General features: G+C 55.2%; 1 protein-coding gene across 2 annotated transcripts in view; it reads right to left on the reverse strand.

Annotated features, from left to right (window-relative positions):
- Positions 1 to 8,212: 8,212 nt before the first annotated feature.
- The window catches only part of rreb1a (ras responsive element binding protein 1a), a 41,803-nt gene continuing 33,711 nt past the window's right edge, over positions 8,213 to 16,304 (reverse strand). For both annotated transcript variants that reach the window (XM_080489689.1, XM_080489688.1), the window contains 5 exons: positions 15,743 to 15,904; positions 15,487 to 15,609; positions 14,964 to 15,103; positions 13,764 to 14,478; positions 8,213 to 13,219 (listed from right to left, as the gene is read on the reverse strand). In XM_080489689.1, coding sequence (XP_080345815.1) covers positions 12,618 to 13,219; positions 13,764 to 14,478; positions 14,964 to 15,103; positions 15,487 to 15,609; positions 15,743 to 15,904 — 1,742 coding nt within the window. In that variant the 3' untranslated portion in view covers positions 8,213 to 12,617. The remainder of the gene's footprint in view (positions 13,220 to 13,763; positions 14,479 to 14,963; positions 15,104 to 15,486; positions 15,610 to 15,742; positions 15,905 to 16,304) is intronic.

Genomic DNA, 16,304 nt, shown 5'->3' on the forward strand with positions numbered 1-16,304 from the left:
CGTTTTGCACCACTGGGGGAAGCGTCTCGCACCACTGGGGGAAACGTCTCGCACCACTGGGGGAAGCGTCTCGCACCACTGAGGGACGCGTCTGGCACCACTGGGGGAAACGTCTGGCACCACTGGGGGAAACGTCTCGCACCACTGGGGGAAACGTTTTGCACCACTGAGGGAAACGTCTCGCACCACTGGGGGAAATGTCTCGCACCACTGGGGGAAACGTTTTGCACCACTGGGGGAAAAGTCTCGCACCACTGGGGGAAACGTCTCGCACCACTGGGGGAAACGTTTTGCACCACTGAGGGAAACGTCTCGCACCACTGGGGGAAACGTTTTGCACCACTGGGGGAAACGTCTCGCACCACTGGGGGAAACGTCTGGCACCACTGGGGGAAACGTCTCGCACCACTGGGGGAAACGTTTTGCACCACTGAGGGAAACGTCTCGCACCACTGGGGGAAATGTCTCGCACCACTGGGGGAAACGTTTTGCACCACTGGGGGAAAAGTCTCGCACCACTGGGGGAAACGTCTCGCACCACTGGGGGAAACGTTTTGCACCACTGAGGAAAACGTCTCGCACCACTGGGGGAAATGTCTCGCACCACTGGGGGAAACGTTTTGCACCACTGGGGGAAACGTCTCGCACCACTGGGGGAAGCGTCTCGCACCACTGAGGGACGCGTCTCACACCACTGGGGGAAACGTCTCGCACCACTGGGGGAAACGTCTCGCACCACTGGGGGAAACGTCTCGCACCACTGGGGGAAGCGTCTCGCACCACTGGGGGAAACGTCTCGCACCACTGGAGGAAGCGTCTCGCACCACTGGGGGAAACGTTTTGCACCACTGGGGGAAACGTCTGGCACCACTGGGGGAAAGGTCTCGCACCACTGGGGGAAACGTCTCACACCACTGGGGGAAACGTTTTGCACCACTGAGGGAAACGTCTCGCACCACTGGGGGAAATGTCTCGCACCACTGGGGGAAACGTTTTGCACCACTGGGGGAAACGTCTCGCACCACTGGGGGAAGCGTCTCGCACCACTGAGGGACGCGTCTCACACCACTGGGGGAAACGTCTCGCACCACTGGGGGAAACGTTTTGCACCACTGGGGGAAGCGTCTCGCACCACTGGGGGAAACGTCTCGCACCACTGGGGGAAGCGTCTCGCACCACTGAGGGACGCGTCTGGCACCACTGGGGGAAACGTCTGGCACCACTGGGGGAAACGTCTCGCACCACTGGGGGAAGCGTCTTGCACCACTGGGGGGAAACGTCTCGCACCACTGGGGGAAACATCTCGCACCACTGGGGGAAACGTTTTGCACCACTGGGGGAAATGTCTCGCACCACTGGGGGAAACGTCTCGCACCACTGGGGGAAACGTCTCGCACCACTGGGGGAAACGTCTGGCACCACTGGGGGAAAGGTCTCGCACCACTGGGGGAAACGTCTCACACCACTGGGGGAAACGTCTCGCACCACTGGGGGAAACGTCTCGCACCACTGGGGGAAACGTCTGGCACCACTGGGGGAAAGGTCTCGCACCACTGGGGGAAACGTCTCACACCACTGGGGGAAACGTTTTGCACCACTGAGGGAAACGTCTCGCACCACTGGGGGAAATGTCTCGCACCACTGGGGGAAACGTTTTGCACCACTGGGGGAAACGTCTCGCACCACTGGGGGAAGCGTCTCGCACCACTGAGGGACGCGTCTCACACCACTGGGGGAAACGTCTCGCACCACTGGGGGAAACGTCTCGCACCACTGGGGGAAATGTCTCGCACCACTGGGGGAAACGTTTTGCACCACTGGGGGAAAAGTCTCGCACCACTGGGGGAAACGTCTCGCACCACTGGGGGAAACGTTTTGCACCACTGAGGAAAACGTCTCGCACCACTGGGGGAAATGTCTCGCACCACTGGGGGAAATGTTTTGCACCACTGGGGGAAACGTCTCGCACCACTGGGGGAAGCGTCTCGCACCACTGAGGGACGCGTCTCACACCACTGGGGGAAACGTCTCGCACCACTGGGGGAAACGTCTCGCACCACTGGGGGAAACGTCTCGCACCACTGGGGGAAGCGTCTCGCACCACTGGGGGAAACGTCTCGCACCACTGGAGGAAGCGTCTCGCACCACTGGGGGAAACGTTTTGCACCACTGGGGGAAACGTCTGGCACCACTGGGGGAAAGGTCTCGCACCACTGGGGGAAACGTCTCACACCACTGGGGGAAACGTTTTGCACCACTGAGGGAAACGTCTCGCACCACTGGGGGAAATGTCTCGCACCACTGGGGGAAACGTTTTGCACCACTGGGGGAAACGTCTCGCACCACTGGGGGAAGCGTCTCGCACCACTGAGGGACGCGTCTCACACCACTGGGGGAAACGTCTCGCACCACTGGGGGAAACGTTTTGCACCACTGGGGGAAGCGTCTCGCACCACTGGGGGAAACGTCTCGCACCACTGGGGGAAGCGTCTCGCACCACTGAGGGACGCGTCTGGCACCACTGGGGGAAACGTCTGGCACCACTGGGGGAAACGTCTCGCACCACTGGGGGAAGCGTCTTGCACCACTGGGGGGAAACGTCTCGCACCACTGGGGGAAACATCTCGCACCACTGGGGGAAACGTTTTGCACCACTGGGGGAAATGTCTCGCACCACTGGGGGAAACGTCTCGCACCACTGGGGGAAACGTCTCGCACCACTGGGGGAAACGTCTGGCACCACTGGGGGAAAGGTCTCGCACCACTGGGGGAAACGTCTCACACCACTGGGGGAAACGTCTCGCACCACTGGGGGAAACGTCTCGCACCACTGGGGGAAACGTCTGGCACCACTGGGGGAAAGGTCTCGCACCACTGGGGGAAACGTCTCACACCACTGGGGGAAACGTTTTGCACCACTGAGGGAAACGTCTCGCACCACTGGGGGAAATGTCTCGCACCACTGGGGGAAACGTTTTGCACCACTGGGGGAAACGTCTCGCACCACTGGGGGAAGCGTCTCGCACCACTGAGGGACGCGTCTCACACCACTGGGGGAAACGTCTCGCACCACTGGGGGAAACGTTTTGCACCACTGGGGGAAGCGTCTCGCACCACTGGGGGAAACGTCTCGCACCACTGGGGGAAGCGTCTCGCACCACTGAGGGACGCGTCTGGCACCACTGGGGGAAACGTCTGGCACCACTGGGGGAAACGTCTCGCACCACTGGGGGAAGCGTCTTGCACCACTGGGGGGAAACGTCTCGCACCACTGGGGGAAACATCTCGCACCACTGGGGGAAACGTTTTGCACCACTGGGGGAAATGTCTCGCACCACTGGGGGAAACGTCTCGCACCACTGGGGGAAACGTCTGGCACCACTGGGGGAAAGGTCTCGCACCACTGGGGGAAACGTCTCACACCACTGGGGGAAACGTCTCGCACCACTGGGGGAAACGTCTCGCACCACTGGGGGAAACGTCTGGCACCACTGGGGGAAAGGTCTCGCACCACTGGGGGAAACGTCTCACACCACTGGGGGAAACGTTTTGCACCACTGAGGGAAACGTCTCGCACCACTGGGGGAAATGTCTCGCACCACTGGGGGAAACGTTTTGCACCACTGGGGGAAACGTCTCGCACCACTGGGGGAAGCGTCTCGCACCACTGAGGGACGCGTCTCACACCACTGGGGGAAACGTCTCGCACCACTGGGGGAAACGTCTCGCACCACTGGGGGAAATGTCTCGCACCACTGGGGGAAACGTTTTGCACCACTGGGGGAAAAGTCTCGCACCACTGGGGGAAACGTCTCGCACCACTGGGGGAAACGTTTTGCACCACTGAGGAAAACGTCTCGCACCACTGGGGGAAATGTCTCGCACCACTGGGGGAAACGTTTTGCACCACTGGGGGAAACGTCTCGCACCACTGGGGGAAGCGTCTCGCACCACTGAGGGACGCGTCTCACACCACTGGGGGAAACGTCTCGCACCACTGGGGGAAACGTCTCGCACCACTGGGGGAAACGTCTCGCACCACTGGGGGAAGCGTCTCGCACCACTGGGGGAAACGTCTCGCACCACTGGAGGAAGCGTCTCGCACCACTGGGGGAAACGTTTTGCACCACTGGGGGAAACGTCTGGCACCACTGGGGGAAAGGTCTCGCACCACTGGGGGAAACGTCTCACACCACTGGGGGAAACGTTTTGCACCACTGAGGGAAACGTCTCGCACCACTGGGGGAAATGTCTCGCACCACTGGGGGAAACGTTTTGCACCACTGGGGGAAACGTCTCGCACCACTGGGGGAAGCATCTCGCACCACTGAGGGACGCGTCTCACACCACTGGGGGAAACGTCTCGCACCACTGGGGGAAACGTTTTGCACCACTGGGGGAAGCGTCTCGCACCACTGGGGGAAACGTCTCGCACCACTGGGGGAAGCGTCTCGCACCACTGAGGGACGCGTCTGGCACCACTGGGGGAAACGTCTGGCACCACTGGGGGAAACGTCTCGCACCACTGGGGGAAGCGTCTTGCACCACTGGGGGGAAACGTCTCGCACCACTGGGGGAAACATCTCGCACCACTGGGGGAAACGTTTTGCACCACTGGGGGAAATGTCTCGCACCACTGGGGGAAACGTCTCGCACCACTGGGGGAAACGTCTCGCACCACTGGGGGAAACGTCTGGCACCACTGGGGGAAAGGTCTCGCACCACTGGGGGAAACGTCTCACACCACTGGGGGAAACGTCTCGCACCACTGGGGGAAACGTCTCGCACCACTGGGGGAAACGTCTGGCACCACTGGGGGAAAGGTCTCGCACCACTGGGGGAAACGTCTCACACCACTGGGGGAAACGTTTTGCACCACTGAGGGAAACGTCTCGCACCACTGGGGGAAATGTCTCGCACCACTGGGGGAAACGTTTTGCACCACTGGGGGAAACGTCTCGCACCACTGGGGGAAGCGTCTCGCACCACTGAGGGACGCGTCTCACACCACTGGGGGAAACGTCTCGCACCACTGGGGGAAACGTCTCGCACCACTGGGGGAAACGTCTCGCACCACTGAGGGAAACGTCTCGCACCACTGGGGGAAACGTCTGGCACCACTGGGGGAAACGTCTCGCACCACTGGGGGAAACGTCTCGCACCACTGGGGGAAGCGTCTCGCACCACTGAGGGACGCGTCTGGCACCACTGGGGGAAACGTCTGGCACCACTGGGGGAAACGTCTCGCACCACTGGGGGAAGCGTCTTGCACCACTGGGGGGAAACGTCTCGCACCACTGGGGGAAACATCTCGCACCACTGGGGGAAACGTTTTGCACCACTGGGGGAAATGTCTCGCACCACTGGGGGAAACGTCTCGCACCACTGGGGGAAACGTCTCGCACCACTGGGGGAAATGTCTCGCACCACTGGGGGAAACGTTTTGCACCACTGGGGGAAACGTCTCGCACCACTGGGGGAAGCGTCTCGCACCACTGAGGGACGCGTCTCACACCACTGGGGGAAATGTCTCGCACCACTGGGGGAAACGTTTTGCACCACTGGGGGAAACGTCTCGCACCACTGGGGGAAGCGTCTCGCACCACTGAGGGACACGTCTCACACCACTGGGGGAAACGTCTCGCACCACTGGGGGAAACGTCTCGCACCACTGGGGGAAACGTCTCGCACCACTGGAGGAAGCGTCTCGCACCACTGGGGGAAACGTTTTGCACCACTGGGGGAAACGTCTGGCACCACTGGGGGAAAGGTCTCGCACCACTGGGGGAAACGTCTCACACCACTGGGGGAAACGTTTTGCACCACTGAGGGAAACGTCTCGCACCACTGGGGGAAATGTCTCGCACCACTGGGGGAAACGTTTTGCACCACTGGGGGAAACGTCTCGCACCACTGGGGGAAGCGTCTCGCACCACTGATGGACGCGTCTCACACCACTGGGGGAAACGTCTCGCACCACTGGGGGAAACGTCTCGCACCACTGAGGGAAACGTCTCGCACCACTGGGGGAAACGTCTGGCACCACTGGGGGAAACGTCTCGCACCACTGGGGGAAACGTCTCGCACCACTGGGGGAAGCGTCTCGCACCACTGAGGGACGCGTCTGGCACCACTGGGGGAAACGTCTGGCACCACTGGGGGAAACGTCTCGCACCACTGGGGGAAGCGTCTTGCACCACTGGGGGGAAACGTCTCGCACCACTGGGGGAAACATCTCGCACCACTGGGGGAAACGTTTTGCACCACTGGGGGAAATGTCTCGCACCACTGGGGGAAACGTCTCGCACCACTGGGGGAAACGTCTCGCACCACTGGGGGAAACGTCTGGCACCACTGGGGGAAACGTCTGGCACCACTGGGGGAAACGTCTCACACCACTGGGGGAAACGTTTTGCACCACTGAGGGAAACGTCTCGCACCACTGGGGGAAATGTCTCGCACCACTGGGGGAAACGTTTTGCACCACTGGGGGAAACGTCTCGCACCACTGGGGGAAGCGTCTCGCACCACTGAGGGACGCGTCTCACACCACTGGGGGAAACGTCTCGCACCACTGGGGGAAACGTCTCGCACCACTGGGGGAAACGTCTCGCACCACTGAGGGAAACGTCTCGCACCACTGGGGGAAACGTCTGGCACCACTGGGGGAAACGTCTCGCACCACTGGGGGAAACGTCTGGCACCACTGGGGGAAACGTCTCGCACCACTGGGGGAAACGTCTCGCACCACTGGGGGAAGCGTCTCGCACCACTGAGGGACGCGTCTGGCACCACTGAGGGACGCGTCTGGCACCACTGGGGGAAACGTCTGGCACCACTGGGGGAAACGTCTCGCACCACTGGGGGAAGCGTCTTGCACCACTGGGGGGAAACGTCTCGCACCACTGGGGGAAACATCTCGCACCACTGGGGGAAACGTTTTGCACCACTGGGGGAAATGTCTCGCACCACTGGGGGAAACGTCTCGCACCACTGGGGGAAACGTCTCGCACCACTGGGGGAAAGGTTTTGCACCACTGGGGGAAGCGTCTCACACCACTGGGGGAAACGTCTGGCACCACTGGGGGAAACGTCTCGCACCACTGGGGGAAACGTTTTGCACCACTGGGGGAAGCGTCTCGCACCACTGGGGGAAACGTCTCGCACCACTGGGGGAAACGTTTTGCACCACTGGGGGAAGCGTCTCACACCACTGGGGGAAACGTCTGGCACCACTGGGGGAAGCGTCTCGCACCACTGGGGGAAGCGTCTCGCACCACTGGGGGAAACGTTTTGCACCACTGGGGGAAGCGTCTCGCACCACTGGGGGAAACGTCTGGCACCACTGGGGGAAACGTCTGGCACCACTGGGGGAAACGTCTCGCACCACTGGGGGAAACGTCTCGCACCACTGGAGGAAACGTCTCGCACCACTGGGGGAAACGTCTCGCACCACTGGAGGAAACGTCTCGCACCACCGGGGGAAACGTCTCGCACCACTGGGGGAAACGTCTCGCACCACTGGAGGAAACGTCTGGCACCACTGGGGGAAAGGTCTCGCACCACTGGGGGAAGCGTCTCGCACCACTGGGGGAAACGTCTCGCACCACTGGAGGAAACGTCTCGCACCACTGGGGGAAACGTCTCGCACCACTGGGGGAAGCGTCTCGCACCACTGGGGGAAACGTTTTGCACCACTGGGGGAAGCGTCTCGCACCACTGGGGGAAGCGTGATGTAAAGAAATCATTTGTAAAAAGTGGCACGGCTGTAGCAGGACTAGGAAGATGTGAACTCTGATCTCAGGTTCTCGTGTCGCGGCTGGAAAAATGATGGAAGTTGTGAAGAGAAAAAGCAAATGTCAGAGATTCCATTTCTAACAGCCGAGCTTCTGTTTACTAAATCTTATTGAGCGGAAACACAAAACTTTAGTCATTTGAGCGTTTTCACCTCGGAGCCTCTGAAAACCCAACTTTTTGAGAACTCTGTTGCCATGGAAACTGGGGAACGCACAACTTTTCTGAAGCGTAAGGTGAAATAGTTCTGCATGGTTCCATGGAAAAAACACAAAATATTATGTCAGCGTAAAAGTTTCCTGAAGGAAACAAAACCTTCCAACGACAGACGAATCTTCACTTCATCTCAAGTTTTGTTAAAAGATAAAGTAACACAGGACGACACGCTTTTTCCTCGATATAATCTTTATTGCTTTTTCTCATTGGGTTGAAAACAGAACAGGTTTACGTCTCCTGACCCGGTGGGACGCCGTCATGTCCAACGACCAGCAGGGGGCAGCAGAAACAAACAAACCACAGAAAAGAAGAAAACTGGTTTTCCACATGATTGCGTGTTAATGCTCCGTGATTGAGGTCCAGCGTGTGCGCACGTGTTTTTATTTCCTGTGATCGGCCGCGACGTCTCCGTTAGATTTTAGACTTTCAGTTCACAGTCTAGAGCTCAATGTAGTGATCGACGGTTCTGAATCATAATTAAAGGGGAAAGAAAAGTCATCAGCACAAGATGCAACTCAGGAAAAACAAAACAAAATAAAACACCCAAGAATTTCGAATAATGGATTTGAGAAAGACCCTGAGAGCGAGATTATATATATTCTTATATTTATATATTTTTATATATATGTGTGTGTAAAAGTGATGAAGAAAAGGAGAAATCATCCGTAATTGAACAAATTAGATTAACATGCAAAAAAAAGAAAAGCTAAGCTAAAACTCACCCTTTAACTGAACACGGAGTTTTCACAGTTTAATACGTATTTATATGTCAGAGGAAACAAACAAACAACAACAACATAACATTTCTCAGCCCCAAAACAAGAAAAACACAAAAACCCTAGAAAATAAAGAACAATAGATTCAGACCGTCTCGGTCTGTCACTCAGAAACAGGAGATCTACGTAAAGCTTTTGGATTCTTATTGCTAGTCGTCCACCGTACGGCAAGCCGCTCCGTCCAAACCGCCGCCACAGCGCCACAGCGCCACAGCGCCGCCGCAGCTAGTGGCCGTTTCACTGACTTTAATACATGGCTTCTTCTCAAGTCGTCCTCCACTGACTCACACTGACACACACTGACTCACACTGACTCACACTGACTCACACACTGACTCACACACACTGACTCACAGACTCACACACTGACTCACACACTGACTCACACTGACTCACACACACTGACTCACACACACTGACTCACAGACTCACACTCTGACTCACACTGACTCACACTGACTCACACACTCACACTCTGACTCACACTGACTCACACTGACTCACACACAGACTCACACACTGACTCACACACAGACTCACACACACTGACTCACACTGACTCACACACTGACTCACACTGACTCACACACAGACTCACACACACTGACTCACAGACTCACACACTGACTCACACTGACTCACACCTGGGCTCCAAATAAATACATTTAAAAACAGTCCGTGTGCATTCCAATGGAAGTCCAGTATTGAGAAATGGCTGCGCGCGCACACACACACACACACACACACACACACACACACACACACACACACACACACACACACACACACACACACACACACACACACACACACACACACACACACACACACACACACACACACACACACACACACACACACACACACACACACACACACACACACACACACACACACACACACACACACACACACACACACACACACACGGTGAACAGAGAGCTAACAGACGCCAGAAAACGTTAACGAAAGAGAAAAGTTGAGTTTCTTCAACAAACTTTTTTCTGAATTTGTCACTTTTACATCTAATTTGTTGCTTTTTCAGCAAAAAAACCAAAATCTTTGAGCATCTTTAGCGAAGAGTTTTATTCAGCTGCCGTCGCTAATGTTTCCCGCCATAAAGAAAGTAAGCGGGACAGACGTGAGCGCGGACTCGTTCTGGTTCTAGCCTGTTTACGTTTTAACGTTCTTGTTTCTCAACACGACTCTGTAAGCTGCTGAATCCGACGTGGCGTCAGCGTATTTCATGATGCAGTCGCGGCGAACTTCCTGGTAGCAAAGCTAACCGAGTCACGGCTCGCGTCTTAGCTGAAACTTCATAACGCCCTCGTTCAGATGAAACAACGGAATTTTCACTTTTTCCGAAGTGAATTCAGCCGCTAAAGTCCTTCAGATTAAGACGCCATTTTAATTTCTTTAACAACGTTTCTTTGACACGCTGTCGCCATGTTTGCGTTTTAGTTTTAATCTTGTCACGTTAACGATAAATCAGCCTCGTTCTCTCCCGCCGGTGTGATGTTAGCATGTGCTAGTCATTAGCGTTAGTAGTAGTTTGGGAGGTTGTTAGCGCTGACGCGTCGCCCGGACCGGGTCCTTCAACCTGCGGCGCTCGCCGACACGCTACCGTCGCCTTACAGTTCCGTTATGAGCCGCTGAGGTTCCGTTTGCTATGAGGTCGCGTGATTTCTTATTAAAAAAAAAAAAAAAAGAAATCAGAAGTTCAGGAAGAAAAACTGGATATATTCATCTTGGTGAAGGAAACTCGTCCGTAGTCGTCCCCCTGGTGGTGACATGACAGCTATAAACTCGTTATGTTTCCAAACTGATTGTCGTAAATGCTAATTCCAAAGTCTCCAGATAGCTAACAGCTAAAGTCGCTCGACGAGTCCTCCAATAAAAGACCAATAAAAAAATAGCAACAAGCGACTGAAGCAGTCCAGGGCTAACGCAACACGCTCCAATAATACTGTCAAGATGCTAGCAGTTAGCTTCTGAAGGCTCACGATACGTCGTCTCATCCGTTAGACAGTAGCTAGCATATCGTATTGTCCGCTAAGTCACGATGAGATTAGAGATGATCAACTGATCGATCTCTGATTTGATGATTTTGTCTCGATTTGTCCCGTTCTGACTCGTCCGTTAGCGCAAGCTAGCACGCGTTTCAGCCAAATCAGAGCTAGCTAGAACTTACATCACGTTGAACAACAGTTATTTGTTACGCTGCTCCCACGATCCCGCCGGTCCACGTCGCCCTGGCCGTTTAGTCCGAGAGGGGAACAGACTTCTAGCGAACTGGATCGTGAACCGAGCCGCGGCCGCGTGACGATTTCAGAGGCTAAAAGAAGTTCATCCTTGTTTGATTGAAGTGAATGTAGCTATCTAATGTTAGCTTAATGACATTGTCTGGTTAGTTAGCGCAAGCTAGTTTTCACACTGCGGACGTCTTTTGTTAACATAAGCTAGCCCACATGATAGCCGCTAGCTGCTAGGTAGCGGCTGATCAAACTTCTAGAACATGTCGGTGACACGAGATGCTATTTCTGTGCTGCTACTTAGCATTTCTCAGCTCTGCTGGGGAAAAGTTTTTATTCGAGGCCACAGTGAAGCTCCATAGCCTTAGCGTTAGCCGCGGCTGGCTGGGATTTGGCCCACAGTAGAAACCAGGTGTGCAAAGTGTTTAGCCCGGCCGCTGCTGCGCAGGAAGACGAGGGATTAGCAAAGCGCCGTGTGGCGGCTGCAGTTCAAATACAGAGTTTGAGGTAAACTGAACCCGGGTCAGGTCGTTAGTGCCGTTAGCGTACGTTAGCACACTTTCATAAGCCCGCGAAGTAGAAGGACGATGGAGGAGAGACGGGCAGCGAGTCGCACTCGTTCACTCCACAGACACGACCCGACAAAAACACTCCATTTGTTCACTGATAAAAAAACTAAATCCACAAAACAAGAGTTCCTCCGCCGGCGGCCAAACGTCCCGGCAGAGGAACAGAAAACTTCTCCGCACACATGGAATCAACTGAGAATGATTATGAAAGAGAACTTAACACACGAGCCGCCTCGGGGGGGCGGAGTCTGTCCGACAACAGGATCAATAGTGTGATTGGTTTAAAAAAAACAACAACAAAAAACACAAAATGGAGAAACACAAACACTCCAGAGTCCGTTTCACTCAGACGCCACGTCCACTCCTCCGTGAAGGGTTGGTTTTATGTGTTTGCTGAGACAGTGGGGGTCCGGTCCGGTCCGGTCCGGGAGCTGGGCCCCGAAGGTAAAGGAGACATTTTCCAGTTACGAAAAAAAAACGAAGCGAAGTTTCCTCTTTGAGCGCCGCCAGCCGATTCGCCGGAGCAGACGCTGGGAGAAGCGGCTAAACAGAAGAGGAAGTGAAACTCAGTTCTGGTTCCGTCCGGCGCTCAGCAGTGATTTAAATCCAGAACGATGGCGGCGCCGGCAGGGGGTCTCAGTCTTTGTGCGTCGCCACAGTTGATCATCGATTCTCAAACAACAATAAATCGTATCTTTATTCTCTTTATTGCTCAAATATAAATTCCCCGAACAAAAACAAAAACAACAGTAAATCATTGTCATCATAAAAAGCTATAAAAATTAGATCCATCCTCCGTCGTAATGCAGATAAAGATGTAGCAAAAACAAACATCTTAGAAGTAGGACTAGTAGTAAGGCACTTCAAGAAAACGAGGTTTCCGTCCTCCTGTCAGGGACAGGTCCTCCGGTCAGGGACAGGTCCTCCGGTCAGGGACAGGTCCTCCGGCGGCTTTTTGCATCGTCATCAATGGTTTAGCGTCTTTCCGTGGTATGGCACTGCAGTGAAGTTCAGTCCGCCGCCACCAGAGGGGGCTCTCCGGTGGGAAGGATGTGCTCCAGAGGCGGTTTGGCGTGAATCTCCAGTAGCCCTTGGATGAAGCCGTCCGCGGGGACCGCGGCCTCCGCTGGCGGGGGGCTGGAGGAGGAGGGGGCGGGGCAGGGGGCGGGGTCTTTGGAGGCGTTTGACGTGGGGTTGCTGGCCGAGCGCTCGCAGCCAGTGGTCGTCTTTGTGTCAGTAGCTTCGCTGCTGGGGTTTGAGTCCGTCTGCGGCGACTCTGCAGAATCTCCTCCGTTCTCCTCGGCGTCCGGCTCGGAGACGACGGCGGTCGGCGGATCGCGGTCTGTGGTGGACGACTCCCCGTCCCCCGGTTCCTCCGGCGGACCCTCGCCCTCCTCCTCCAGCTCCTTGGCCGGGATGGCGGCGCTGCCGCACTCGCTCTCGTTCTCGGAGGGCGGACAGGTGGAGGTGGGCGTCGGCGTGCAGGAGTCTCCGTCTTCGCTGGCGTCGTCGTTGGCGGCGCGCGGCTTGAGGTGGATCCGCTGGTGGCGGACCAGGCTGTGCTTCAGGGTGAACGTCCTCTCGCAGGTCTGACACTGGTAGGGCCGCTCACCTGGACGGACACACGGGAGGCGGAGTTACCACATGATCAGACGTAACAGTAACAATTACTTTTCGGATTACTTGTTTTTAAAAGTAACTAAGTTAGATTAAAAGTAACTTTTCAGTTCCTCTCAGCAGCTGTCGACACCCCCCACCTCCTGCCGGTACATCTTTAACCTTTGACCTATGGTTACTGGTATTTATTTACTCGGTGACGTAGTTCTAGTCTGTTGTCATTATTGATCTATTTCTTTATTTGCTCTATCAAACCTTTAATCAGCCCCGGGGCAAACTAAAGTCTTTCATTGATTGATTGATTGAAAAAAGGGGCGGGACTTCCTGCCAATATCTTTGTACTCCAGAAAATCACAGTACTAGAGTAACTTCTCTGCAGAGGTTCTAGATGATGTTTGCTGGTTCAGATTCTTTTGTGTCGCCTGAATGCACCGTTAGAACAAGCTGGCCTGTGATTGGCTGAGAGTGGAGAAGGGGTCAGGTGAGCGTGCAGACACTGTGTGTGTGTGTGTGTGTGTGTGTGTGTGTGTGTGTGTTACCTGTGTGTGAGCGGGTGTGTCTGGTCAGGTCTTGCAGGGACCAGAATCTCTTCCCACAGACGTTGCAGATCTTCTTCCTCTTGTCCACTCGTCCTCCTGACGCCTCTCCTCCCTCGCTGCTCTTTGGTTCGGACGCCTCCTCGTCACTCCTCTCCTCCTTCTCCTTGTGACCCTCCTCCTCTTCCTCCTCCTCCTCCTCCTCCTCCTCCTCGTCCTCCGACTCCCCGCTCTCCCCCGCCTCGCTCTCGCCTCCCTTCGCACCTCCGTCACCTCCCTCCACCTCAGCGTCTTTCTCCTCGCCCTCTTCCTCGGTGGACCGGCTCTCCTTTGCCTCCTCCTCCAGCGCCGCTGGACGGGCCGGCGTGTCCTCGGAGAGGTGCGCCCTCTCGTGGCGGGCGAGGGTGGTGGCGTAGCGGAAGTTCTTGTTGCAGACCCGACAGATGTGTTTGTACTCGGTCTGCTTGGCCAGGTAGGGCGAGAGAGACGAAGACGCTGGTTTCTCCGGTTCCCTCTCCTCCGGGCTCTCTGCCGGGGTGGTGGAGGTCAGGGGGGAGGAGGAGGAGGAGGAGGAGGAGGATGGTGTTGTTTGGGTAGGTTGCTCCTCATGGGCGGAGGCTGACGAGGACGTGGAGAGCTTGAAGTCAATGAGCTTCTTACCGAAGTTCAAGTCCAGACTCTTGTTGCTGTGACAGTCATCATCGTCTGCACTGTCCACCTGAAGACAGTGAAACAACACTGAAACAACAATCTCAAGATTCTACCGTCAAAACTATTTATCACAAGATTCTACCGTCAAAACTATTTATCACAAGATTCTACCGTCAAAACTATTTATCACAAGATTCTACCGTCAAAACTATTTATCACAAGATTCTAAATGAAAGATTGTTGTTCAAGGTCTTCATTCCTGATCTGCGTTTGGTTTATGATGCTATGAAGTTCTTTGGCCAGACCTGACCCACTCCTCTGTGTAGGTTCATTCGTCTCCATGGCAACCTGACTGCACACCTTCCGTCTCCATGGCAACCTCACTAAACACCTTCCGTCTCCATGGTAACCTGACTGCACACCTGCAGCGTGTGATTAAGAGTGACTCAGGACTAAAGACAAACGTTTTTAAACGTTGTAGGAAACATTCCTCCTTGTTGTTTCTTCTGTCTGACGAAGCCCCGCCCCTCAGCAGCTGAACGACAGCGGTACCTTGTTGCTCTCCTGCGCTGCCCTGGCCCGCGGCGCCCCCTGCTGGTCGAGCTGCCCAGTGATATCCATCTCCTGCTGCTCCTCCAGCTCCTCCAGCTCCTCCAGCTCCTCCTGTTGCGTCTCTGAAGCCGGACTGCAACCTGCAGCACAGAGCGGCCTCTGTCAGCGTCGCTATGGAGACCAGCGCACTCACCACAGACTGTCCAGCAGGAACAACCCGGCTCCGCCCTCAACCATTAAAAACAACCGTTAAGTTTTTCTGTTGTTTGGACGTGTTGAGCAGATTTGTTCAGTCTGGCATTAAAATGATCCTTTTATACAAATAAAATGCTAAAAATACTAGATACTAAGACTAAAGAGAGGATTTATAGAACAGATTATAATTTGTCATTTAAGGGAAAAAAGTATATAAAATTCCATTAAAATTATACTTAAAATAAAAAGCTAAACAGCAACCACAAACACAAAGTACTGTAATTGAGATGAAGGGATTTATTATGACTTCTCTCTTCCTGCTTCTGACCTGGGCTGGCTTTGTGGGCGGGGCTGGAGTGTGCAGGTGCGTCGTAGGCGTGGCCTGACCCCAGAGGTGAGACGCTGGGCTGCTCCTGTGCGTCTGCTGCCATCTCCGTCTCTGATTGGCTCTCTACCAGACAGGAAAGAAGTTCACAGCGTGAGACGAGCGGCTCGTTAGGAGAACACAGCGTCAGGTTCCTCTGCTCCTCAGACCTTCTTCCCTTTCAAACACCAGAAATAAAGTCTTGATCTGTATTGTTTACCGCCGCTCTCTTGCGAGCCCTCCTCGCCCTCCTTCTTGGCGATGGCGCCATTGCGGCGCAGCGTCCGGTGCGTCACACCGTGTTTGCGCAGCAGGTGGCGCTCACAGTTGGATTTGGTGGAGAAGAAGGCGTCGCAGCGCGGACACGGAAATGGCTTCTGACCTGCAGCCGGAGAGAGAGAGGTCGAGTCAGCGGGACGAATCGGGTCGCGTGACGACGAAATACTTTGGAAACGTTTTTTGGTGTTTGTTCACACGACGACGACGCTCAGTCACTTTTTGAAAATGATTCCCACGACGGAACTTTTTCAAAACGATCCGAACAGAAAGCAACAGTTTGTGGAAACGCTCGCGCTACGTCCCGAGTAGACGGCGGATCGAATGCTACTGCGCATCACGGCCATAGTTAACAGTTCTTCTGCACATGCTCAGTAGCTGGACAAAAAGAACATAGTCCTCCATATTCTCCTGGACTTGGTACTTTTATTTTGACAGTCACCATAATAACAATCCACCTTGGCCGTCTGTCCACTAGAATGTTTAGAGCTCAGTGTTCTCTGCAC

The sequence above is a fragment of the Lipophrys pholis genome, assembly GCF_963383615.2.
Source record: "Lipophrys pholis genome assembly, chromosome: 20".
In the NCBI taxonomy this organism is placed as follows: domain Eukaryota; kingdom Metazoa; phylum Chordata; class Actinopteri; order Blenniiformes; family Blenniidae; genus Lipophrys; species Lipophrys pholis.